Here is a 22201-nt window from a genome sequence, read left to right on the forward strand (position 1 = left end):
GCTTCCCTCCCCAGATCTCACTGGGTTTTAACTCCATCTGGCCAGGTCTCCCAGGGCATGGCCGTGCTGTGAGTTCCCAGGGAGTTGCTTCCTGGTCCAGGTCTCAGATAAGACCTAGGAATCACAGGTCTCAGAGGACTCTGCTTTGGGGACCACGAGAGGGGCATGGGGTGGGCTTATGGGGGCTGAAGCCCCTCCATGCCATTGGTTCAGGGAGACTCTGCCCAGGGTCCCCCAACCCCACCCCGGGCCACAGAGGCACACCTCTCTGAGCTGTGGCTGCTGGTCTCAGGCCACAGAGGGGCTGCCAACCTGACAAGGACAGGGAGACTGGCCAAGGGCCTGCAGTCCTGTCCTTTGCCATCAGGTCCCACCAGGCCCGAGGGCTCTGAGGTTATGGTGCCCCATCTGTGGTCCTTGGGACAGACTAATAGAGCTGGGCCTTTTCCCTGCCCCTCAGCAGAGCCCCCAGCCCCACATGTCTCTGCGGGGGGCTGGGAGTTGAGGGGTCTAGCCCAGACCACGTGGAATTCACAAGGCCTCCCAGGCCTCCCAGCCCATCCCTGCAGGTGCTAGGAGGTAGGCTGGTGATGGCACTGAGGCCAGAATGAGCTCATGAGCAAGTAAAGCGAAGGAGAAGAGACAAGCAAGAGGCAGGAAGAAGGTGCAGCAGGGGGCAGGGATGGTGATGGGAAGGTGTTCACAGGCCTGCTTCCAGTTCCACTCTGCACACACACGGCTTCCTGCACACACACGGGGCTCACACAAAGCTCGGCACGCGTCACAGCCAACACACGGAACCCACTGTTCACACCCTGGGCGCACACACACGGAGTCTGAGTGGTCCCACCTTTCAGCACTCCCTGCCACAGACACACCAGCTCAAGTGACCACTTGCTCTGTCATTCACCGGCAGCCCCTGCCCCCCTGCCCGCCCCTGCCCAGCCCCGGCAGCCCCCAGCCCCGGCCCCCAGTGGCCCCCAGCCCAGGCTTGTCCCAGGTCAAGTCTAGGAGACACACAGTTCTGAGCCTCCCACCCCGGGCATGGGGGTGTGCAGGACACCTGCGTTATTTAGCCCACGACCCAGGGGAGGCCTGGGGCACGGAGCCCTGAGAGCTACGTCAGGTTGAACCCATGTGCCTTGCTCCCGCGCTGGGTGCTGAGTACGGTGTGGGCTGGAGAGTGCCCTACACGTGCCCACGTGTGTGTTGGTGTGTGCTCACACAAGCCTACACACATGTTCTGAGGGTGGATGAATGGCATCCCTGGGGCTCCTGTCTTCCCCAGCTGGTGACTTCATGGTTTCCTGTCACACTGAGGCTGACCCGAGTCCAGCTGGGAATGCCTTCAGAGCCCGAGGGCGCTGCAGGGGAAGGGGTGGGAGGGGCCACACAGGCAGACGGAAGACCCTGCGGAGGCTGGCCTGGGGTGCGGGTTCCTGGCTGGAAGGCCAGGCCCGGGGTGAGTTCGGTTCTGAGGCAGGACTGCCTGGCAAGGGCCTGGAGGGATGAGGCCCACCTGGCGTGGGGCTGTGGGCGTCGGGTAGAGGGCACCATCGGTGGCTCTGCTGCCTCGGCCTCTGACCACCTGCATCTGGGTCCAGGGCGTGGCCTGAGAAGACGAGGAACACGGGTTAGAGCTAGGGGTGGCAGGGGCTGGGGGAGCGGGCTTGGGCTGCCAGCCTCTCACACCACATGTGCCAGGGACACACAGGCGCACCTGGGCCCCCCGGGCTCACACGTGCACCGCCGTGAGGACACGTCCGCACAGCTGGGCCACACCTGCACACACCCATGCCCCTTCGGTCCAGTCGCTCTCACACACACTCTACGAGGTCACACCAGCTCACACGCACGCCCACATGGAAATGGAGGCGGGTAGAAGCAGGCGGGCGGGCGGGCAGAGCTGAGGAAGGGGCAGCTCTCCCCCAGGCCGTGCGGCAGAAGCTGACCCAGGCGTCCAGCCTCCTGATGCTGAGGCCCCCGCCAGGCCCTCTGGCTTGGCTGCAGGGGCACCGTCCACAGGCAAAGCCAAGAGACCTGCTGCCAGGGATGGAGTGAGCGCTTACGACATGCCAGGTACAGTGCTAAGCGCTCTGAGAGCATCAGCTCACTGCCTCCTCCCCACACTGACCTGTTAGAAAGGCAGTTATGAGCCCTGTTTTCAGGTGAGGAAACGAAGGCTCTGAGAGGTGGAAGAAGTCACTCACCCACGGTCACAAGTGGCAGGGCTGGGGCTCAGGCCCGTGCTCCCGTCAGGACCCTGGAAGGCAGCTCCCAATGGGGGCGGCACCGGGCCCAGGTGGGGGGCTTACCTGGGCGCGGCGGCCGCGGTTTACATAGGTGCACATGGGGTTGTAGGCGCCGGTGCCACACACGTACAGGTGTGTTCGGTTCCAGGGCTGGATGAGCCTGACGAAGTTCCCGCACTCACCCTGGGGCCGGAGGGAAAGCCAAGGAGGTGCCCAGATGCCTGCCTGGCCCCATGCCTTCCTGGGGTCCCGGTGCACCCGGCCCTCCCCATTCCGCCCCACCCGTGGATCCCACCACACTCACGTTGCCATCCTTGCCCGAGAGCACGCACTCTTCAATGCGCTGTGGGGAGGCTGCCCAGTGGATCTGCCAGAGATGGGGGTCAGAGGGCCTGCCGGCCGGGGTCCCCCACCCTGGGGCCCGCGTCCCCCCTCGTTCCCCCGCCCCACATCTGGCCTGGCCCTTACAATGAGGGGCTCACGGTTGATGTCATGCAGGTCCAGGGACAGCACGTAGTCCTTGCTGCCCACATACATGCGGTCGTGGTCCTCGTCCTTGAACAGGATTCGGTAGTCGGTTGTGTTGAGAAGGAAGTTGAAGAAGTGGGCCGTGCCTGTGGCCTTAAGCTCTGTGGGCGGAGGGCAGGGCAGCAGTGAGGGCGCCTGGAGACCAGCCAGCCATTCCCTCTTCGACAGACGCGGTAGCCCCACCCCAGGGTCATCTTAAATCCTCCGCTTCCCTTGCAGGGCCTACTTGGTAACCTCTTGAGTCCCTGACATTCTCGGAGGAGAAAGTGGGGCAACAGGTGGGCAAGCCAGGGAAGGGGCCACACCCAAAGCTGGGGCCCTGATTCATCGGCAGCCCAGCCAGTCTCCAGGTCCCAATGAAAGGGCAGTGGGCACAGGCCAGGGCGCGTGATGGCATCAAAGACTCTGCTCAGGTGGGGGTTAATGCTCCCACGCTCAGGGTGGGGCCAGCTTCCCACAGGAGCCTAAAAGGGTTAATGAGCAGGGGGTAGGGGTGGGGGCAGGTGCATCAAGGGAAGCTCGAAGACGCTGTCACAGAGCCAGGGCGCCCTGTCCTCAACCCAGCTGCCAACAAGGAAGGGGGCAAAGTGGGCACACACAAAGTCCCCACCTTATCGGAAGCAGGTTAGCCAGGACACAGGAAAGCCTTGCTGGAAGCAAACTGCCCAACAGACCTTGGGCTTCCCCCAGACCCCATGGGGTTGCTGATGGTGGAACCCTCAGGCCATTTCCTGGAACCAGCCAGGAATTCCTTCCCAGAAAAGAGGCCTGCCCTCTGGGGCTGCAGCACCCCCGGGGGCTAGAAGCAGCGTCCATCTGAGTCCTCAGCTTCCCTTCCATGTGGCCCTCGGACCCACAGGTTGCTGGGGGAAAGCCTTCCTTTCTGAGGATGAAACATAGGAGGGAACTTGGCTAGTGATAGGCCAACGACAGACATAGGACTCCAGGAAAATTGGGAACCTTCCTCCTCTGGGAGAGGGAGTTCCGAGAGGTCCCCGCGGCAGGCCCCTCCTCCACCCACCCCCCAGCTATTTTCAGCTCCACCAGAGAGGAGCGATTGTAACCAGGGTGATGGATATTCACCAGCACGGGAGGCTCGAGACGGTGGCACACAGAACAAACAGTATGTATGTATGCACCCGGCCCCCAGGTATACACACATGCACACATGCACCCGGCCCAGGTATACACACATGCACATGTGGGTCCTATGCCACATGAGGCGCCCACCAAGGGAGATCAAACATGTGCAATCTCCCTGCCCCACAGCTGGTGACCCATTTCACAGGTGGGGCAATTGAGGAAGAGGACCTGGAGAGGGGGGAATAGCTGGGATCTGAGGTCCTCAAGGTGGAACCAGCAGGGGGCTCCCTCCCATCAGTCCAGGCCGCCTTCTACTGGGGCAGTTGTCTCCGACTGGCCTGGCTGACCCTGGCCCCCAGATGTGTACCCGGGAGCTGGGAAGGGGGCTGGAGAGGCTGAGCCGGAGAGCAGCTCCGAGCAGGAGCTCTGGGATGCGCCGAGATGGGCGTGTGAGGTGGGCCGGGAGCCAGGGGACTCCCACAGCAGACCCGGAGCCCACGTCCAAGGCCGTGCCCCGCCCAGCCCTGACTACGGCAACAAGAGAATACAGGTGATGACCTTGGCCCACCGCTGGGACGCAGGGACGCCAAGGGATCAAAGGGCCGATCCCGGCCTGGCTTCGGCCTCGTTGGCGGTGCCTCTGAAGTCCTGGGCAGGGCAGCCTGGGCACCTGTCCTGCACCTGTTGTTGGGCCACTCGGAGTCCCCCGCCTGGCCACCCGGCCATCGTGACAACAGGAAAGTAAACACTCCCCCACCCCCAGGGCCAGGAAGTGGCCAGAAAGGAAGTGGGGCTGCCAGCAGAGCCCCCCCAGGTTGGGAGAGCCCGCCAGGGGTTATTTATACCCTGGCTGGGGGCATGGCCTTGACGGTGCCCTTACCCATCCTGCTGGGCTAGGGGGCATTTGGGGGGCAATAGGGGAAGGGAGGCGAGGCTCAAGTGGGCACCTTCAGACACAGGGAGGGGGTGGGGGGAACGTCAAATATCTAGCCCCAGGGATGCAACCGGCTATAATCCCTACATCCCTGCCCAGCCCCATGGGCCCCTATAATCCAAATCCTCCCACTCTACAGCGCCAGGACTCCCCAAGTTTTCCAAATCCCCCTCTCAAGTTCAAAGCGCCATGAGGACAAAGGAGAGGGCTATTCAGCAGATGAGGAAACAGACCTACAGGAGGAGCCGGAGGCCAGCCTTGACCTGACACCCCCCCCTCACAACCCTGGGGATGGAGGGAGCCTCTCACTTAGTCATCCCGTTTCTATCACGGGCGAAGCCCTTGCTCCATCCAGTTTACAGAGGACAGGCACAGAGCAGGGAGGTGACACATCGGAGCGTGCGGAGCATGGGATTCCCGCCCAGGTCCGTGGCCTTCGGGACTGAAGCAGGGGCCAGCCCCGGCAGAGCCCATCCTGGTGGTGGTGGTGGGGACTGCCCGCCGAGAGGGTCGGGGCCGGAAGGTGACTCGTCCTCCACTGACAGGGCACATGACTCAGGACCCTCGGGACCCCTCCCAGTGGCCACGGGATATGGCGTCAATGGCTCTGTTGTCACAGGATGTGATGTTTTGGTCACTGTGGAAACAGGCGGGTGTGGGGAACCCCCACAAGGCTGTGTAGGGTAGGGAAGGGGTGGGACAGGGGCCAGGAGTCTTTGACCCTGCCATGGGCTCCTGCCATGGGCTTCAGAAGCCCAGTTGGGGTCACCGAGTGCTCTTTCCTGCATGCCAGATGGTAGTAAAGAATTACAACAAGGTTCCCTGTGTCAGCTCTGCTGCCCCAGCTCCAAACAGGAAGACTGAGGCCTGGGGAAGAGTGGTGCTCACATTAGGTCACCGGGCAAGGACTGAAACTGGTACCCTGTCCCCACCTCCCCTCTGCCACAGGGTGAAAGAACAGGGACTCTTCACTCCTCCGAGAAGCCCAGCTGAAGGCAGGTGGTGGCTGAGTAGCCCTGGGCATCCTGCTCTGACATCTGCAGTGTCAGCAGGCCTAGAGCCTAGGGCTGCCAACCCTCCAGTGAGGGGCAGGGATTTGGGCCCAGGGCACCCGTGGGGCCTGAGCAGGCATGGGTGTATGTGGGGGAGCTGACATGGACGCAGGCTGCTCATGTCCTCAGGCCAGTCCCCAGCTCTGATAGCGGGAGGATCACCCCCGCCCCCTACAACCCCAGGACAATACAGATGGAGGGGCTGGGGCACAACCAGCCCGACACAAGGCTCTGCGGGTGCCAGGGATTCAAGTCTAGATGAGCTCTGATTTGGGGGAGGGAAGGAGGGTGGTGTGCCTTGGTGATGCTCCAGGGACGAGCTCCCCACCCCCAGGCCCTCTTGTATGCTGGGCACAGGTTGGGTGGAGCAACATCCGGGAAGGCTTTTCCCGTCATTGGGAAGGAAGAGCCTTTTCTGGCATCGGCCACCTCATTTCCGCAGCCGTTCCCAGCCTTGACAGTCTCCCATGGCCATTAGATACTTGGGGTCCTGGCCCAGAACAGCCTGGCAAAGGTCCAGGGGCAGGAACTTTCTCAGTGTACAGGAGCCTAATCCTGGGGGTCTCTGTTTCCTCCTCACTGGGAAGCACTTGATGCCTCACTTGAAAGGAGGAGGTGGGCGAGGACAGTGCTGAGGGGGCGTGTCTGCAGCCCTCACCCGCAGACCCCGAGTGGGCGGCCCCCGACCCCTGCTGCCCGTCTCTAGGACACCAGGCCTGTCACCAGTGAGGCAGGGGCTGCTGCAAGAGGGGGGTCTTGGGGCAGAGATGGGTACCCCGCCCCCTTGGTTACAGCCCTACAAAGCAGCAGGCCTTGACTGACAGTATCACCTCCGGGGCTGTGCATGGGTACTGCGAGCTGATGGACAGGTCCCAGCAGCCCAGCCCTGACCTCTGACTTCATGTGGGCTGGGGCAGCCCTAATTCCTAAGATGAAGAGAAATGAGGCGGAGGGTGAGGGGCAGGGGTGCACCAGGGTCTCTGTTAGGACTCTATCCTCCGGCCCTTCTGAGGAGGGAAACTGAGGTGGACAAGGAGATGGTAGCAGGAGCAGGAAGGGAAGGGTCCCTCTTGGACACCCTCGTGGGCGCTGGGGAGGGGTGGCCCCCAGCCCCTTCATCACTCTCCCAAGCTGTGAGGGGCCCCAGAGGAAGGCCCAGGGGCTGGGCTGGCCCCCTGGCTCCCGGCCTAATCCTCTTTTAATGAGCGGCCAGCCGGAAGGCCTCAGCCCCTGGCCACAGCCTTGCAAACCTGGAACTCCAGCCAGGCCGAGCGGGGGGCAGGGAAGCCCTAAAGCCTTTGTAGGCACCTTTCTCCCTGCTCAGCACCCCACCTCCCACATACCTCAATGCCAGGCTCCCAGCATCTCCAGGAACACACCGGGGTGACATGTGTCTTGTGCTAACCCTCTTCTAGGCATGTATACCATTTATTCAGGTCCAGGTCCCACATGGGGCTGAGCAGAGGAGGCTGTCACCTTTGATTCAGGGGCTGGTTCTCCCAGCCCCTTCCCTCCACCATCCCTAGGGTTGTTCTAGATGAGAACCCCTAGAAGCCAGACCCAAGGGTTTGCCTGGGGCTCAAGCTGTCTGCTCCCTGGGGGGTGGGGGGCAGGCTCCAGGTTCCTCTGGCCCCAGGTCCATCAAACTCGGTCCTCTCCAATCCCGTCTCTGCATCCGGCTGTCCAGAGCGGAGACCCACAGGCCTCCCCAGGAGCCTCCAGACTCGCCCCTCTTCCCCTGGGCAGGTGAGCCAGGTCGGTGCCAACAAAACCAATTACAGCAGCTCTCACCCAATTAGCAGCTAATTATGGCCTCTCAGTCCATTCAACATAATTAACATGTAAATGACTCCGCGTGTTTATATTCAATAACGGCTCTGATTGAATTTAATTTAAAAGTCTGAACTGGGGACCCTGTTACCGTATTTCACCACCTAGAGCTGCCACTTCCTGGGAATGTCAGCTTCTCTAGGGGAGAGGGACCCAAGGCCAGAGTGGACGGCGGAGTGGCAGGCACCGGGACAGTGGCCCAGCCCTGCAGAGGGTGGAGATGGTTGCAGTCCCTGGCTCCCTGACATGCCTATCCCAGCGATACGGGGAGGTGGTGAGATCAGATCTTGATGGGACCCTCAGGATAGGAAATCCTCTGGAACAAGGGGCCCCTTCTCAAGAGCTACTGTAAACATTGCAGCTGCTCAGTAAACACCAAGCTGGAACAGCCCAGCTGGGCTAAACTCTACTGCGGGCTCCCCTCCCATTCTGGGGGCAAAGGGCTGGAGGCTGGGGCCCGGCAGGCCCAGGCATGCTGTTCCCACGCCCGTTCCGCCCCAGCGCCCACCTGCCCCGCCCAGGAGAAGACAGGCTGGGGGCACAGCTCATCCTGACCCAGGAAAAACCAGGTGGGAAGCGGCAGCAAGGTCACTCTCTGGCACACACAGGAGAGCAGAGGCTGGTCCTACGCCTCTCCCCGCAAAGGAAGTCCAATGACTTTCAACCATTGTGTCCTAGCAGGTAGGGGGCCCTCCATCGAGGTGCCTCCAGTGAACCCTGCCCGCCCGCAGGGCCGCATGGTGCCTGACTGTTCTAGGTCTGGGCTGGTGGCTCCAGCAGCCAGGACATCCTGCCTGGACCTGAACGGTGTGCCTAGGAGGACACCTTTGGCATCCATGGACCAGGCAAAGTTCAGAGCTCTAGCCCAGCCTGGAAAAGACGCACTGTCAGGGAGGCAGGCTTGAAGGAGCAGGGTAGCCCCCAAGCCTGGGGTGGGAGGAGAGGGCCTGAGCCAGGCAAGCAGCTCACACTGGAATGTGCCCCACGAAGCGGGAAGGGGGTGGGAAGAGGGAGCGGGTCCTGAGGGGAGGGTGGCACCCATCCCCTTCTCAGGTGGCTAGAGCAGATCGGAGCCTCCAGTCCTGCAGGCCTGGGGGCCCACCCCTCCTCCTACATTCCAGACCTGGCCCGGAAGCCCTTCACTCCTTCCTCCACCCCCTCCTCCCCTCTGTGACTGCAAAAGACAACAAACTCTCCATGGCTCATTTACTCTGATAAATCAACCAGACGGACAGGCCAGGATGGGACCAACAGGCTGGTGGGTGTCAAGACCCTCCCCCTGCCCTGGGCCCCACCCCCATCTCTGCCCTCCTCAGACTCCTGGAGTCAGGCCCTGCAGCCCCATTCACAACAACCCACCCAGAGATTCCCAGGGTGTCCCAGACCATCTTAGCTCCCTCCCCAGTATTCAGGTGGGGAAGCTGAGGCATCATCACACAGACAGCTGTGTGCTCAGGGTCAGCCCTGAGGCATATGGTGAGGCTGTGTCAGGAATCCAGCAGGACTCAGCTGGTCACCAGTCCAGAAAGGCAGCGAGTACTCCACACAGGCCTGGTGCTGGGACTTGGAGAGTGCTGAGCAAAATGACAGCATGGGCAGCCTTGGGTAGAGGAGCCCAGAGTGCCACCCATTCCATCCCGGATGCCGCAGGAGCCCACGAGGCCCCCACATTCTAGCAGCTGCTCTGCAGTTATAGTGTAAGACGGACAGTAGCCACCCACGCGGGCTGACCAGCAGGTCCACACGGTGGACTCTGCTCCTGGAAGGAAATGAGGGCATCAGCACGGAGCCCTAAATGGGAAGAAACAAGGTTCTTGGCCGGGTGCAGAGACCTGAGAGGAAAGAGCATGTCCGGGTAGGAAGCCAAGCAGGGGTCATGGTGGTGACAAGGAGATGGAGGCAAGAGGGGACAGGGGGGCAGGAAGGAAGGAAGACTGGCGGGGGGGTGGAGCCAAGGCCTTATGCCCCAAAGGCCTCCTGGTCCCTGGAGGGGGCTGTTACTTTGGGGCTGTCCCTGCCCTGCAGAGATGCGGCAGACCGGCAATACTTGCCGGCAGCCCCAGTGGGAACACCACAAGTCAGCCGAGCTGGGCCTCCCTCCGGCCACAGGCCGGCCTCCTGGAACCTAGGCCAGCAGCCACCGCCCAGACCCCATTCTTTGCTGGGTCAGGATCAGTGATCAGGGTCTGGAACCCAGGAGGCCTCCACCCTCTCCCTGGGGCTGCTCAGCAAGCTGGGGGGGGGCGGGGGCCTGCAGGCCTGCCAAGCTCAGGCACCCACGTGAGCTGGGCTTTGGATTCACATCGGAGCCTTCTGGCATCCAGGCCTCTGGCAAAGGCCCTCCTGCTATTTCTAAGAAAAATGCAGCAGGAATCTTCTCTGCTTCTCCAAGGCTCCAAGGGCTCTCTCTCTTGAGGCGGGGCTCAGATTCCCAGGACAGCGCCAGGTCAGGCCAAGCAAACATGCTCTCGGCCCAGTTGTGTAGATGCCCAAGTGAGCAGTCCAGGTCTGGTCCCCCCAAGCACAAGCTGTGGGAGCCAGAAGAGTGCTTGGGGTGGGTCACTACAGCTGATCATGGGCACCCTGATCACGGGCACAAACCAGATTGTGGCGCCCATCTCCGGAGAGATCCCCCTCAGGGCATCCCCTCCCCAGATGCACTGTCATTTCCCCAGTATGTATGTGGTACCTCTGCCATGAAAGAAGGAGCTTAAAAACCAGAGGGAGAAAATGCAAACTCTATATCCTACCACCGAGAGCGAGCCCCATCTAGCATCTTGCTTTCCCCAAGTGCTGCACCACACACCGCCTCTGCTGCTGTTCTTCCAGAGATCTCCTTTCCCCTGTTGGAGATACAGCTTCCTCCAAAATGCCTGTCCAGATGCTCATGGCAGAAGTCCTCCTCCTCCTGACCCGACTCCACCCACAGGGCTCAGGGCATCTTCTGCAGCCTTTTGCAGACACCATCTGCTTCACCACAGGGTAGCAATCTACAGGGAAAGGTGAGGGAGTGCAGACTCCTTGGGCACCCCCAGGACTAGCCCTCACCTGTCTGCCAACCTCAGAGTAGCTTCTAGTTTCTGAAACTTCCTTTCACCAGCGCCACAACGGTGTACACAAAGTTAATACTCAAAACACAATGAGGTCAGCATCATTTTTATCCTCATTTTACAGATGAGGCAGCAGGACACAGAGGGACTTCACTACGTAAGGTCTACCCATGGCTAGGATGCAAGCTGTGCAGCTTGAGACTTCTGGATGCTGCTTCCATGGGACCACTGCCATCCTCACCTTACATGGAGAAACCAGGGGTGGGAAAGCTTAGGCTACCCGTCTGAGATCACAGAGCTGAGATGGTAGGATGGGGTCTATCTGCCTTTCAGGCCAGCCCTCTCAACCAGCACAGCATCACCTCTGCATTCTACCAAATGTAAGTGCCCCGCTCTGCCTGACCCGGGGAAGGAGCTGGAGGTCTCCCAGTTGTCAGGAGTCAAGTACCCACAGCTCTAGAGACACCCCTCTGGACCTCCCACCACTTCTGGAGGGGTCACGGGGTTGGAGGCACGCACACACAGGTGCAGACAGCCAGGAGCCCACTCTAAGGCTGCTGCCTCCCAAGCCACAGGGTGAAAGATGCCTTTATGGGCCAGGATGAGATTTTTATCTTGGTGGTTTCTCTTTAAATTCTTTACGATTACGAAGCAGCGGGGGCTGCCAAGGAACATGATTTACTCCTTGAGCATGCACCAGCTCCTCACTCCGTGCCAAGAGAATCTGGAGCCAGGGAGGGAGGGGCAGGCGTTGTGCCAGGCACCCAGAGACAAGGCCTGTGCTGCGGAGGCCCAGCCAGCGGCGGTCCCATCTGAAGCTTGGCGGGACCTGGAAGGACCACAGCTGAGGCCCTCGGCCCTGGCCTGGCTGACCCCAGCAGGGCTTCGGGCAGGTTCTCGGCAAGCACAAGGACCTGGCCCGCTCTCTCTGACAATGATCCGTGGCCAGCTGAGGGGTGGCCAACCGGCCGCCCAGGACCTCCCAACTCCCCAAGTGGCCACTTTGAAGGTCCATCTCAGGAGAGGGAGTAGCTCCCATTTCCAGGAAAACTGAGGTCCCAGATGCAGGGATCTGGGCTCAAGTTCATGCTTTGGGTCTTCCTTCCTCCCTTGTCCAGCTCATCCTGGAATACTTAGCTCTCCCCAGTTTGTGATCGCCAAGTTTCACTGTAATTGTCAACGCCACCTACCCAGCTTTCTGATGCCACCCCTGGCCTCCAAGCTCCTCACCCCTCCCTTTCAATCTCAAGCTCTAAGCCTGCTTGGCTGACCAGGGAGCCCCTAGGCGGCAAGGAAGGGTCCTTAAGCTCCCCAGGTCTGCCCCCACCCCTGCGCAGTCAAGGCAGCTAAGATGAGGCTTGCTAGAGGCACTTCCACTTCAGTCCTATACTCACTCTCCCTTGGGTGAAGTAAACGGACTGTGACCCTTCCTAACCTCCAATCTCCTCATTTCCTAATAAGGAGGCCTGGCGACTCTCGTTCGGCCACACACAAATGATGTAAGTGGTGGCACTGTTCTGGGCCATTACCTCCAAAGACTCAGAGGCTAGGCTGACGTAGGCTAGGGGCTGCTGACCAGCACCCACCTGTTCACCGGCCACCTACAGCATGTCCCTCCCACCGGGCAAGCCAGATACGCCCAGTCTGAGAAGGCTGAACCCCAGGGCTGCTCTGGACGTCGGAGCTCTTTCCTCTCCTGGAGTCTGCTTTTCCTTCTCTGAAGGGAGACAGCTTCCCAAGGGACTCTGATCAGTGGAGGGGCTGGGGTGATGGACAACTGGATTTATAGGAAAGGAGCAAACCCAGATGCTGTTTCTCCAGGGGGAGAGAGCACAGGAAGCCTGCCCAGTGTGAACCCAGCGCTTTCCTTGGGAAGTAAACCTGGACAGGCTACGGGCGGCACTGCAGGGTCCTCGAGGCTTAGCCCGAGCTCATGGGAGAGGGCTGGGCCTGCCTCCCCAACCTGCCCCCCAGCCTCAGTCTTGGTATAGGCTCGGACATCAGGCGGAGCCACGTTCCATCTGAGTCTGGCTCCTGAGTGACCCGGGAAAGCCTCTGGGTCTGATTCCTCACAGGAAACCCAGGCAGCCCTCCTCCCTAGGCCTTGGTGGGACTCCTGTTGGTTATCATCACGGGTACCTACTGTTACTCTATTATTTCCATCTTTCCTGACCTCCCCTGGCAAAGTGACCTTCCATCCCATCTCCTGACTCCTGCCTCAGTTTCTCAGTAGCCCGGCTAACTCATGTCATCACAAGACCCCTTTCCCTCTCCAAATACCTCTTGACCTCAAGTCCTGTCCAAAGCCAGCCCAGGCAGGAGCTGTGTCTTGTGGGGGTGGCTTCCTGGGAAAAAGTAAACATTCCCTACACTGAACAAAGGAGCTGGCAGGGCCTTCACACCTCCCTCTGCAGCGGGAGGTGGTACCCCAGGGCTTGGACGGTCTCAGGGTGGGGGAAGGAGGGTATTTTTTCCTCCCAGACCTGACCAGTAACTCTGGGGTTAAGAGGACTCCAGGCCCAGGCAAGGATGGATGGAAGAAAGAAGGTCCTGCTGGCCAGGTCACTAGTTCTAAGCATCCATGAGCACTCAAAGAATGCTTCTCCTGCTCCTGAAAACCTCCCCACTTGACCCTCATTTCCACATGACCTTGGCTGTGCTGCTGACGGACCAGGACAGGAGATGGGCCATAGGAATCCTCCTGCTCCAACTGGGCCCCTTCTCCTTACACCCTCTCCAGGCTTTCGGTCTGGCTGGGGCGCCCAGGCTGATGGGCAGGCAGCAAGCCCAAGCCTGGCCCAGTTCCTGCCTTTGTTCCTTTATCTGCCCTGGGCAGAGTGGCCCCCCCCCCCCAACCCTCACACCAGCACCTCTGGTTTATTAGAGGGTCTGGGCTGACTGGGCTGGAACTAGCACCTCCCAACTGCCCAAGGAGGGGAGGACATGTGCCTAGGCCAAATTCCTGAGGCCTGGTAGGCCAGTTGCTTTCATCCATCCACAGATAGAGAAGCTGAGGCATGGAGCCACCACGACCATCAAGGCTCCTAACAGCAGCCCCCTCTGTGCCCCTTGGGTATATGCAGCAGGAGGCAGTCCCCCCAGCCTTAGACACACCCAGGCCAGGACCCCCAGGCTCCGTAGATGTCGGTCTCCATTCTGACTCCACAAACGCCCAGTGAGGCCCTACCCCTCACCGAGGGCTGCACCATAGTTATGTCCTGGCTGAGACCATCCAACATGACGGGGGAGAAGGGGGCCTGGGGCCTGGTGCACAGTAAGTGCCGGGCTCCCAGGAAGCCTGGGCCAACTGGGTGTCCACTATCTTTTCAGCCACTTTGTCTGGGAGCGCCCCACCCTGTTCACTGCACAGGGCCTGGCTCATGGCAGGGACTCAAGTATCTACTAAACTAAGTGGCATCCACGCGTAAAAGTAGGACAGGAGCTCAAGTGGGAGACGGAAAGGTCATTCAGGACAGAGAACCTGTGCCTGCGGAGGCACAGAGGCCCAGGAATGGGGTGGCCCCAGGAAGCCTCCAGCCCCGCCCCAGGCGGCCACAGCAGTCAGCGCCGCAGGCTGGCTGCCAGCGAGCTGGGCTTTTAGTCGGTGCGGGTGTCGGCTTCAGAGCTAATTGAGAGGGAATCGACCTGCCGATGTGAGCGTCAGGCATCGGCAAGACCAGGACAGCAGGACACCAGGGTTCTATTTCTGGCCTTGCCTCTGCCTCTTGCCTGACCTTGGCCCTACCTTCGCCTGAGCCTCAGTTTCTCTCTCTGGAAAACAGGAACAAAATCTTTTGTCCCTTTGCCCCTGCAGGTCCAAGAAGGTTTAAAAGAAGCGTCTAAAAACCCTCCCTCTGTCTTGTTCCTCCTACTTCCTCTCATGGGTCTCCAAAATGATGACAAATACCCAGAGTGGATGTCTGGGCTCCAGGATTCCAGGGGTCTGGAAAACCAAGTCATCCTCCCAGCCCCTGTTGGTGGGGGTGCTCTATTCTCCCTGCCAGCACCCCGGGTTGGGAAGGGGGTGAGACGGGGATGTGACCCCTTCAATATATATTAAATGCTCTGAGAACTTCCACCAGGGAATGGTAGCAGTATCAGCAGAATAAATATCTCACCTTCCCAGGCCTAGGAAAGGGGTTGTTTTTGACAACCCAAAGCGATCAACTCTTTTGCTCATTTCTCAGGCCCTGTGCAGGACTCCTCCCAGGAGCACTCTCAGAAATTCACGCCCCACTCCCCCCCTCAAGTTGCAGGAGTGGTATGGGGGCCAAGAGAGGGGTTCTTCTAGGGGACATGGGAACATGGTGAGGAGGGGCTGGGCCTCATCAAGGCTGAGGAAGGAAAGGCTGGCCCAACCTCTCACCCTAGCAAGTGTACCTGGAAATCTGGTCAGCCAGAGTTGAGTTGGCCCCACCCAGGACAAGCAGCTGAATAAAGTCACTCTGCGTCAGAGGAGGGCCAAGGCTGAAAACTCAGCAGTGACTCCAGGTCCCCCAGGCATAGTCGCTGTCTCTTTCCTCAGGGCAAGGGCAGACTCTTTAGATCATGTCTTTGAGCTAGTGGCTAGTGAGTGAGCCACTGGTATGTCTGAGGATGCGGGCCACATGCATTCACCTGCCTAGCTGGTTAGCTGCAAAGGTGATGGAGCTGGACCAGCATCTCACTCTGCACACCCCAACTCATCATTAAAACCTTCCACTGTGTGTGTGCGTGCTGAGTGGCTTCAGTCGTGTCCGACTCTTTGAGACCCTATGGACTGTAGCCCACCATGCTCCTTGGTCCATGGGATTCTTCAGGCAAGAAAACTGGAGTGGGTTGCCATGCCCTCCTCCAGGGGATCTTCCCAACCCAGGGATCAAACTCACACCTCTTGTGGTTCCTGCATTGCAGGCAGATTCTTTATGGCTGAGCCACCAGGGAAGCCCAAAAACCTTACAGTGATTTCAGGCAAAATGCTCACTGGGGATCTCAGGCCTGTCACAACAGCACGTGTTCTCCCTGAACTCACCAGGGGCCCTAGACTCCTCCAGTCACAGCACAAGAGCCCCCTCCCCAATTCCTAGGAGCCCCTCCCACCTGGAGACCCCTAGGATGGTTCCTTAAGCACCCACACCCCAGAGGAGCAGGTCCTGCTCCTCTAGCTTTTGGAGGCCTCAGTGTCTGTCCGATTGTCTGATCAGGCAAGGGCAGGACCAGTGGCAGGGGAGGGCTTCTGCAAGCACAAGCCTGAAAGATGTGACACCTCTGTCTCCCCCAGTTATCACATGGACAGACACCCTGCAGACTCGAGCCCAGAGACCATACGTTCTGGCTCTAGAAGCAGCCCAGACTCAGGACCCTTCTCTAAATGTCTAAGTAGTCCAGCCTCTAGCTTTTCCCAGCAAGTCGCCACCTCCCCCAACCCCTACAACACACCCAGTGTGAGCCGTGTGGCTGTACAATTTGTACTTTCTTGCTCTGACCTCTCCTCTCTCTCCTGTGCAACAGGACAAAATGCTCTGGACAGAGGGGGATGCCGGGGAACTGCAAGGGAGCCTCTTACCTTTATATGAGAGCCGGACCCGGGGCGTGGCTGGGAGGTAGTCCTGGCTGGGGGCGGCTGGCCAGGCCCCAGTGAGCAGCGAAGCCCAGAGGAGGAGACCAGCGACAGGCATTGTGGAAGGGGCCTAGGGCCCAGGGGTCAGGCAGCCGTCTATACACCTGGGAGGAGGAACAAGATTGAAACACATGAGGCAGAGCAAGGCTTCCTGTCCGGCCATTTTCTTGTGTAATTCTGCCAAAGGTACCTCAGTTTCCCTATCTGAACAACTAGGGTGATGGGTACCTCTGTGCTCACACCCTCAGCCTGGGGCCATGAATACCGTAACATGAAAATCTCATATACTTTCCTGTCCCTAACAGTGGGTCTGTCTACGGCCATACCACCCTGAACGCGCCCGATCTCGTCTAACAGTGGGTCTGAAGACCAAGCAACTGGGTGCTGCCTAGGGTCAACAGGGCTGACAGGGGCCAGTGGACACTCAAACCCTTCCCCAACCACAGCTTCCAGACTTCCGTTCACAGGGCTCAGCTCAAGGAGGTGATCTTACATCCTTCTCCAGTTTCCATGCACCCACCCCCCGACCAAATGGGCTGTTCCTTCCTCTCCCACTTCAGGGGATGGGGGAAGAGATGGGTCCAGTCCTGCAGGCTCCAGCCAAATCTCTCCTCTCAGTAAAGGGAAACTTGAACCTGATGATTAGAGTTGGGAGCAGGAGAGAGCGGAGGATGCGTGAGAAACACATAGATGGACTAGAGAGAGAGACAGCAGCCAGAACAGGAAAGGCAAAGAACAGCAGGGTCTACTTCTACTGAAATCACAGCAGGAGGGATCCGGGTCAGACATACAGAAGGACTTCCTGCCAGCGACATTTCCAGCTCTGCCTACAGAGACCAAAGAAGGGGAGCAAGGGTGGCCAGCAGGCCAGGGGCAGGATCTGAGCCAGCCTCAGTGTCCCCAGCAGAGCTCTGATACAGACCCCCAGCAGGCCCGAGTTTCCACACAATGTTTTTCAAATATTGTCTCCCCAGGCAGGCTGGCTGTTGGGTAAACGCAGCCCAGCACCAGTTGTCAGAACATATTGCTCCCTCCCGGCGAAAATCAGCGCCAACTTCCCAGCACCCCCCACCCAGATGCACTGTGGGTGGGGGCAACAATGACAATGTGAGCCCCACCCCCCAGAACTGCCAGGTCTATTTTCCTTTTCCCATGGGAGACAGGGACCCTAGGCCCATTTCTAGGACCCTGGGGTGGGGAGGGGAGGGTGAGGGGGTATTGTGATCTGCTAATCCCCTGCCCTGGATGGCATCCACCGAGGCAAGGCTCCACATCAGACTGTCCAGTCCCACTCGACAGACCCCGATGTCCTCTCGGGACCCCCCTCCCCTGAGCCCTGGCCTCTCCAGCCAAGCAAACCACTGGTGACTCCTCGGACAGGAAGTGCAGCGTCAAGCAGCCTGACCCATTCCCCATGCGGTGCTCTCCACGGGCACACCCTCTCCCGGGGTGCCTGCGGTACCTCTCAGGTTCCATCAAGACCTCCCATCACAGATGCTAGGGAGGCTGGCTGAGGGAGGGGAGAATCAGAACTAGCCCCGCCCCCAGTCCGCTGGGGCACAAAGCGGGAGCTGACTGAATGGCAGGCCCTGATGGGGGGCGTGTGTGTGGGAGGTTGTGCAGCTACCGGCACTCTCGGGTGCACCTGGGAGGCCCCCTCCAACAGTTGTGGAGATACACACATCCAAACTTACATGCCTGCACTAGTCCTTACAAGCATATATATATATGTTTGTTCAAGAACTCGACCTGCTAGTGGGGTGGGGCTCGAGGAAGTGGGGAGATGCTGTTCTAGCTCTCTCGGGGAGGGCTGGATGCAGGCTGAGTCCCTTGGAGAGCTTTGATCCTAGGTATCAAGGGGCTGGGGTGACTTGCCTCCCCTCCTCCCTGTGACCTCATTTCTCCTACATCCATTTTCATGGTGACAAGGTCAGGGTCACCAAGGACAGTGTTGGAGTCCCCCCAAGGAGTTCAGAAACCTGGAGGGCTCTGCTCTACTGGGCCCCTACAGGGACCTCCCACAATGCTTTGGCCTTTTAAAGGGGTGAATGGCGGATGTTCAAAACTGTTGGGGCCACGGACCCAAGTCTAGGCTCCCTCTTTGGCAGCTTGGGAGATGGAGGAGAGGAGGAGAAGGAAGGAGGAGGAGGAAGAGGAGGACAGAGATAGGGATGGGGAAGGCATTTCCATAGTTGCTTCTCCTCTGCCAGCCCCTGGATGCATTCCACTCAGCCCCAGTCCCAGAGCAGCCCCCAGTTGGGTCCAGCCCAGGTGGGTGGACAGAGAAGGAACAGCCACCGCCACCTGGGAGCCCACCAGGAGGAGAGCAGAGAAGGAAGGAAAGAAGGCTGGTGGGAGGGAGCAAGGGAGGGAGGCAGGCGGGAGGGAGGAGGAGAGAGGGAGGAGAGAGGGAGGGACGGAGGAGAGACGTTCGAACAAAGAACCGAGGAGCTGGGGCTGGCAAGGGGTACAGGGAAGGGGCGGCCAGACGAAGGGGTCTGGAGGCACCTGGGGGCGGAGCAGGGGGCTAGGAGGTCAAATTGTCCAGCCTGATCCAGACTTCTTGGGATTGGAGGAGGGGGGGCGGGTAGGGGGGTGGACAGCCTGCCTCGGGGAAGGAAGGTTGGCTCCTGCGAGCTGAGAACTGGATGGAAAGGCTGCGGGGGGGACATGATGGAAAAATTGTTAACAGCACCCCACCCCCCATCTAGCTCCTCCGACACCCCCCTCCAGCAGGCCAGAGCTCCTTCCTGACTCCTTGGCCTCCCCCTCCCCCAACACCCTATGGACCAGGAAGCAGAGACACCCCAGCACAGCTGGTGTTGAAAACCCCTCTTTCGTGGTCAGAGTTTCCCAGTCAAGGTCACCTGGGTTTGGCTCCATCTTCCCCCTCAAGGTGTGCCTAGAGCAGCAGGGGGCTGAGGCTGGATTCCCTCCTCTCCCCAACCCCCGCACTTCCGGGCCTGGCTCCTTCAGAACTGAGGGGCAGCAGCCGGGGGAGGCATGCCCAGTGTCCTCACCTTTCAGGACACCTTACCCCAAGGGTCCGGGCACACTCCCTGTGCAGCCTGGGAAAAGGCTCCATCTCCATCCAACCCCCTGGACTGGCATGAGCCTACCAACCTCGGGGTGCAGTTTCTCTATCTCTGCAATTAGAACAGGGGTTTCTGGGAGACAATCTGGATGAATTGAGGAGGACAAGAACCCCGAATCTCCAGAGCCGACACATTAGCGCTTCAGATTCACACCCCACCTCCCCCAGGTGTTCATGGGCTGGTGTTCCTAACACAGTTATCTCAAGAATCAGAAGTTATTTATCCAGGCAGGCCTGCAGTCCTAGCTCCAGCTGAGCCCTCCTGGGCCACCTTGATACTCTCTGGTCCCACCTGTTCTAGGCAAGTCCACCAAGCTCCTACTGTCCCCTGCCCACTCCACCACTTGGGCCCCAGCCTGGCCAGATTTGGGGACTTGACTGCAGGCTCTCCCAGCTAGCTCACTACCCACATACAGTAGGGCCCCTAATCCAAGCAAAACGGCCTGCTGGAAGGCAGACACGGACCAGCAGCTGGGGGTCAGGGGGCTGGCACAGGGCTGGGAGAAAAGCCTTGGGGCTGGCTGTCCTGCCCAGGCTGATCTTGGAGACCCTCCACGAGGGGGCTGCCAGGGTAGCGCTTCCCTTCCAGTGGACGATCCCCAGATTCCGACACTGAGGCAGGGCAGGGGTACCTACTAAGGAAGAGAGCTGCCTGAGGCGTTAGTGAGAGAGCTCAGCTAGGGGATGAGGCATCAGGCCTCCAGTTACAGCAACAAGGAGGCGTATGGAAGCACCCACCCACCCAGAACCTTTCGGAGAAAAAGTTGCTTTGCACACTGGTGACCCCGCAGGCCACATCCTTCACACATCTCCACGTCGCTTCGATGTTGAGGGTCCGGGCAGCCCGGACAGGTACAGCGCCCACTCTAGTCCTGTCGTCTTCGCGTCCGCGGGAAGCCTCCTGCCTCTCCGAGCCCCGCGCCCCAGACACTTCCGCAGAGTTGCAGTGCCGCGGGTCCCAGAGGGATCGCGGGGTGGCCCGGCCGCCTGCCCGCTCCCTCCCGGTTCCCGCCGCACTCACCTCTTCCACGGCGGCGGGGCCTGGGCTCCCGAGTGGCGGCGGCGGCGGCGGCGGCGGCGGCAGCAGAGCGGCTCCCGGTTGGGCCGGTCCGCGCTAGCGGCCCCCCGGGGCCATGGCCCTGCCCGCGCCCTCTCGCCGCTGTGCCTGAGCCGGGGTCGGCGCCGCGGCCCCGGCTTAACGGGGTCTGCTGGCTTCGGGCGCGTCAGCAGTCGAGGCCACGGACCCCATCCCGGGCCATGGGAAGGCTCAGGGGCGCTCGGGGCCGCCTCCCCCCGGGTGGGCTGCGGGCGCCCCCTGGCCGGCGCGCCGAGGGCGCATTCCCCGGCGCGGGGCGCGGGCGACAGCGCGCGCTCGGCTTCGGGGCGCTGCGCTCGGCTTGGCCCACAGGCACTGTGCTCGCCTGGTCTCTGGACTGGGGCCGGGCGGCCGCGCTGGGTTGCGCTCGGGGCTGACCGGGCCGCGGTCGTTCGCTCGCTGGCTCGCTCGCTCTGGTCTCGCGGCCGCCGGCGGGACGGGGCGCTCGGAGCCGCGCGGGGAGCGCCGGCAATTGGCCGCCCGTGGGCGACATTTGCATAGCGCGGCCCCGCCCCGCCCGCCCCGCCCGGCCCCACCCCCAGGGCGGGACCCGCCCGGCCGCCGTCCCGCCCCCGCTCCACCTGTCCGCGGGGTGGGCTCGGTGCTCCCAGGCTGTGGGGCAGCCCGCGCCCGGAAGGCTAACCTGCACCCCGCGCCCCCGCCCTGGCTTCGCGGGCGGCGCCCCCGCCCCGCCCCGGCTTTGTCTCTCCGTGGATACACCGCGCACACCGCGCCTGGTGTTTACCCGGGCACTCAACTCCCTGGCGGGAAGGGCAGGCGCGCCAGAGAGCAAGAGGCTGCGCTCACCTGCGCACCCCCTGCCGTGTCCGTCCTTCCCACTGGCTGCCCACCACGCCTGGCCTCGCGTGAGTCCCGCAGCTCAGGACCCAGGACTGCCCGGGCCGCTCAGCAGGTGGCAGTGCAGCCCCTGGGACGGCTGACACTGCTGGACCTGTCCTCCGCCTCCAGCCCAGGCCAGGTCAGCCTTACAGCTCCATCCAACAGCTCTAGGGCTCCCTGCGAGCTCCCGAGCAGCCAGCGCTATGTCATACCAGTAGCCCCACGGACCCACCCCTTATATTTCCACATCCCAGAGAAGCCAGATAGGGGTTCCTGAAAGGGACATTCGCTTTCAAATGGATTCCTGATGACCTGAGGGTTCTGCAACTGAGCTGCGGTCCACCTTGACCCCAGGAAGGGACCTTCCACCCAACCTAATGCAATGGCCAAGGCCATGGCCTCACCAGCCAGGACCACAGTCTCAGCCCTGCCCCATGCACTTTGCCAAGGTCCCAGTGGGCATCGGCCTCTTTGTCCTATCCCTCTTCCCTCTTCTCCTATTCCCTCCCCTTTCTCCTCTTCTCTTTTCTGTTCTTTCTTTTCCCCTCCGTTTCCCCCTCCTTGTGTGTATTTAGTCCTGTCCCACTCTTTGTGACCCCATAGACTGTAGCCCACAGCCCACCAGGTTCCTCTGTCCATGAGATTCTCCAGGCAAGAATACTGGCGTAGGTTGCCTTTCCCTTCTCCAGGGGATCTTCCTGACCCAGGGATAGAACCCAGGTCTCCCGCATTGCAGGCAGATTCTTCACCATCTGAGCCACCAGAGAAGCCGTTTCCCCCTCCTTCCTCTCCCCCTATTTTTCCTTGTCTGCTTCCTCCTCTGCCTTCTCTTCCTGGCTAACC

General features: G+C 60.7%; 1 protein-coding gene across 2 annotated transcripts in view; it reads right to left on the reverse strand.

Moving 5' to 3' along the window:
* SEMA3F (semaphorin 3F) overlaps positions 1–20974 on the reverse strand; it is a 28714-nt gene extending 7740 nt beyond the window's left edge. The window contains exons 1-6 of one of the 2 annotated variants that reach the window (XM_065933649.1): positions 20444–20974; positions 16275–16432; positions 2721–2881; positions 2557–2619; positions 2316–2435; positions 1520–1612 (exon numbers count right to left, since the gene is read on the reverse strand). In XM_065933649.1, the coding sequence (XP_065789721.1) occupies positions 1520–1612; positions 2316–2435; positions 2557–2619; positions 2721–2881; positions 16275–16386 (549 nt within the window). In that variant the 5' untranslated portion in view covers positions 16387–16432; positions 20444–20974. The remainder of the gene's footprint in view (positions 1–1519; positions 1613–2315; positions 2436–2556; positions 2620–2720; positions 2882–16274; positions 16433–20443) is intronic. The other variant, XM_065933650.1, reaches the window with a different exon arrangement.
* Positions 20975–22201: the final 1227 nt, after the last annotated feature.

The sequence above is a fragment of the Muntiacus reevesi genome, chromosome 4 (assembly GCF_963930625.1).
Source record: "Muntiacus reevesi chromosome 4, mMunRee1.1, whole genome shotgun sequence".
Taxonomy (NCBI): Eukaryota; Metazoa; Chordata; class Mammalia; order Artiodactyla; family Cervidae; genus Muntiacus; species Muntiacus reevesi.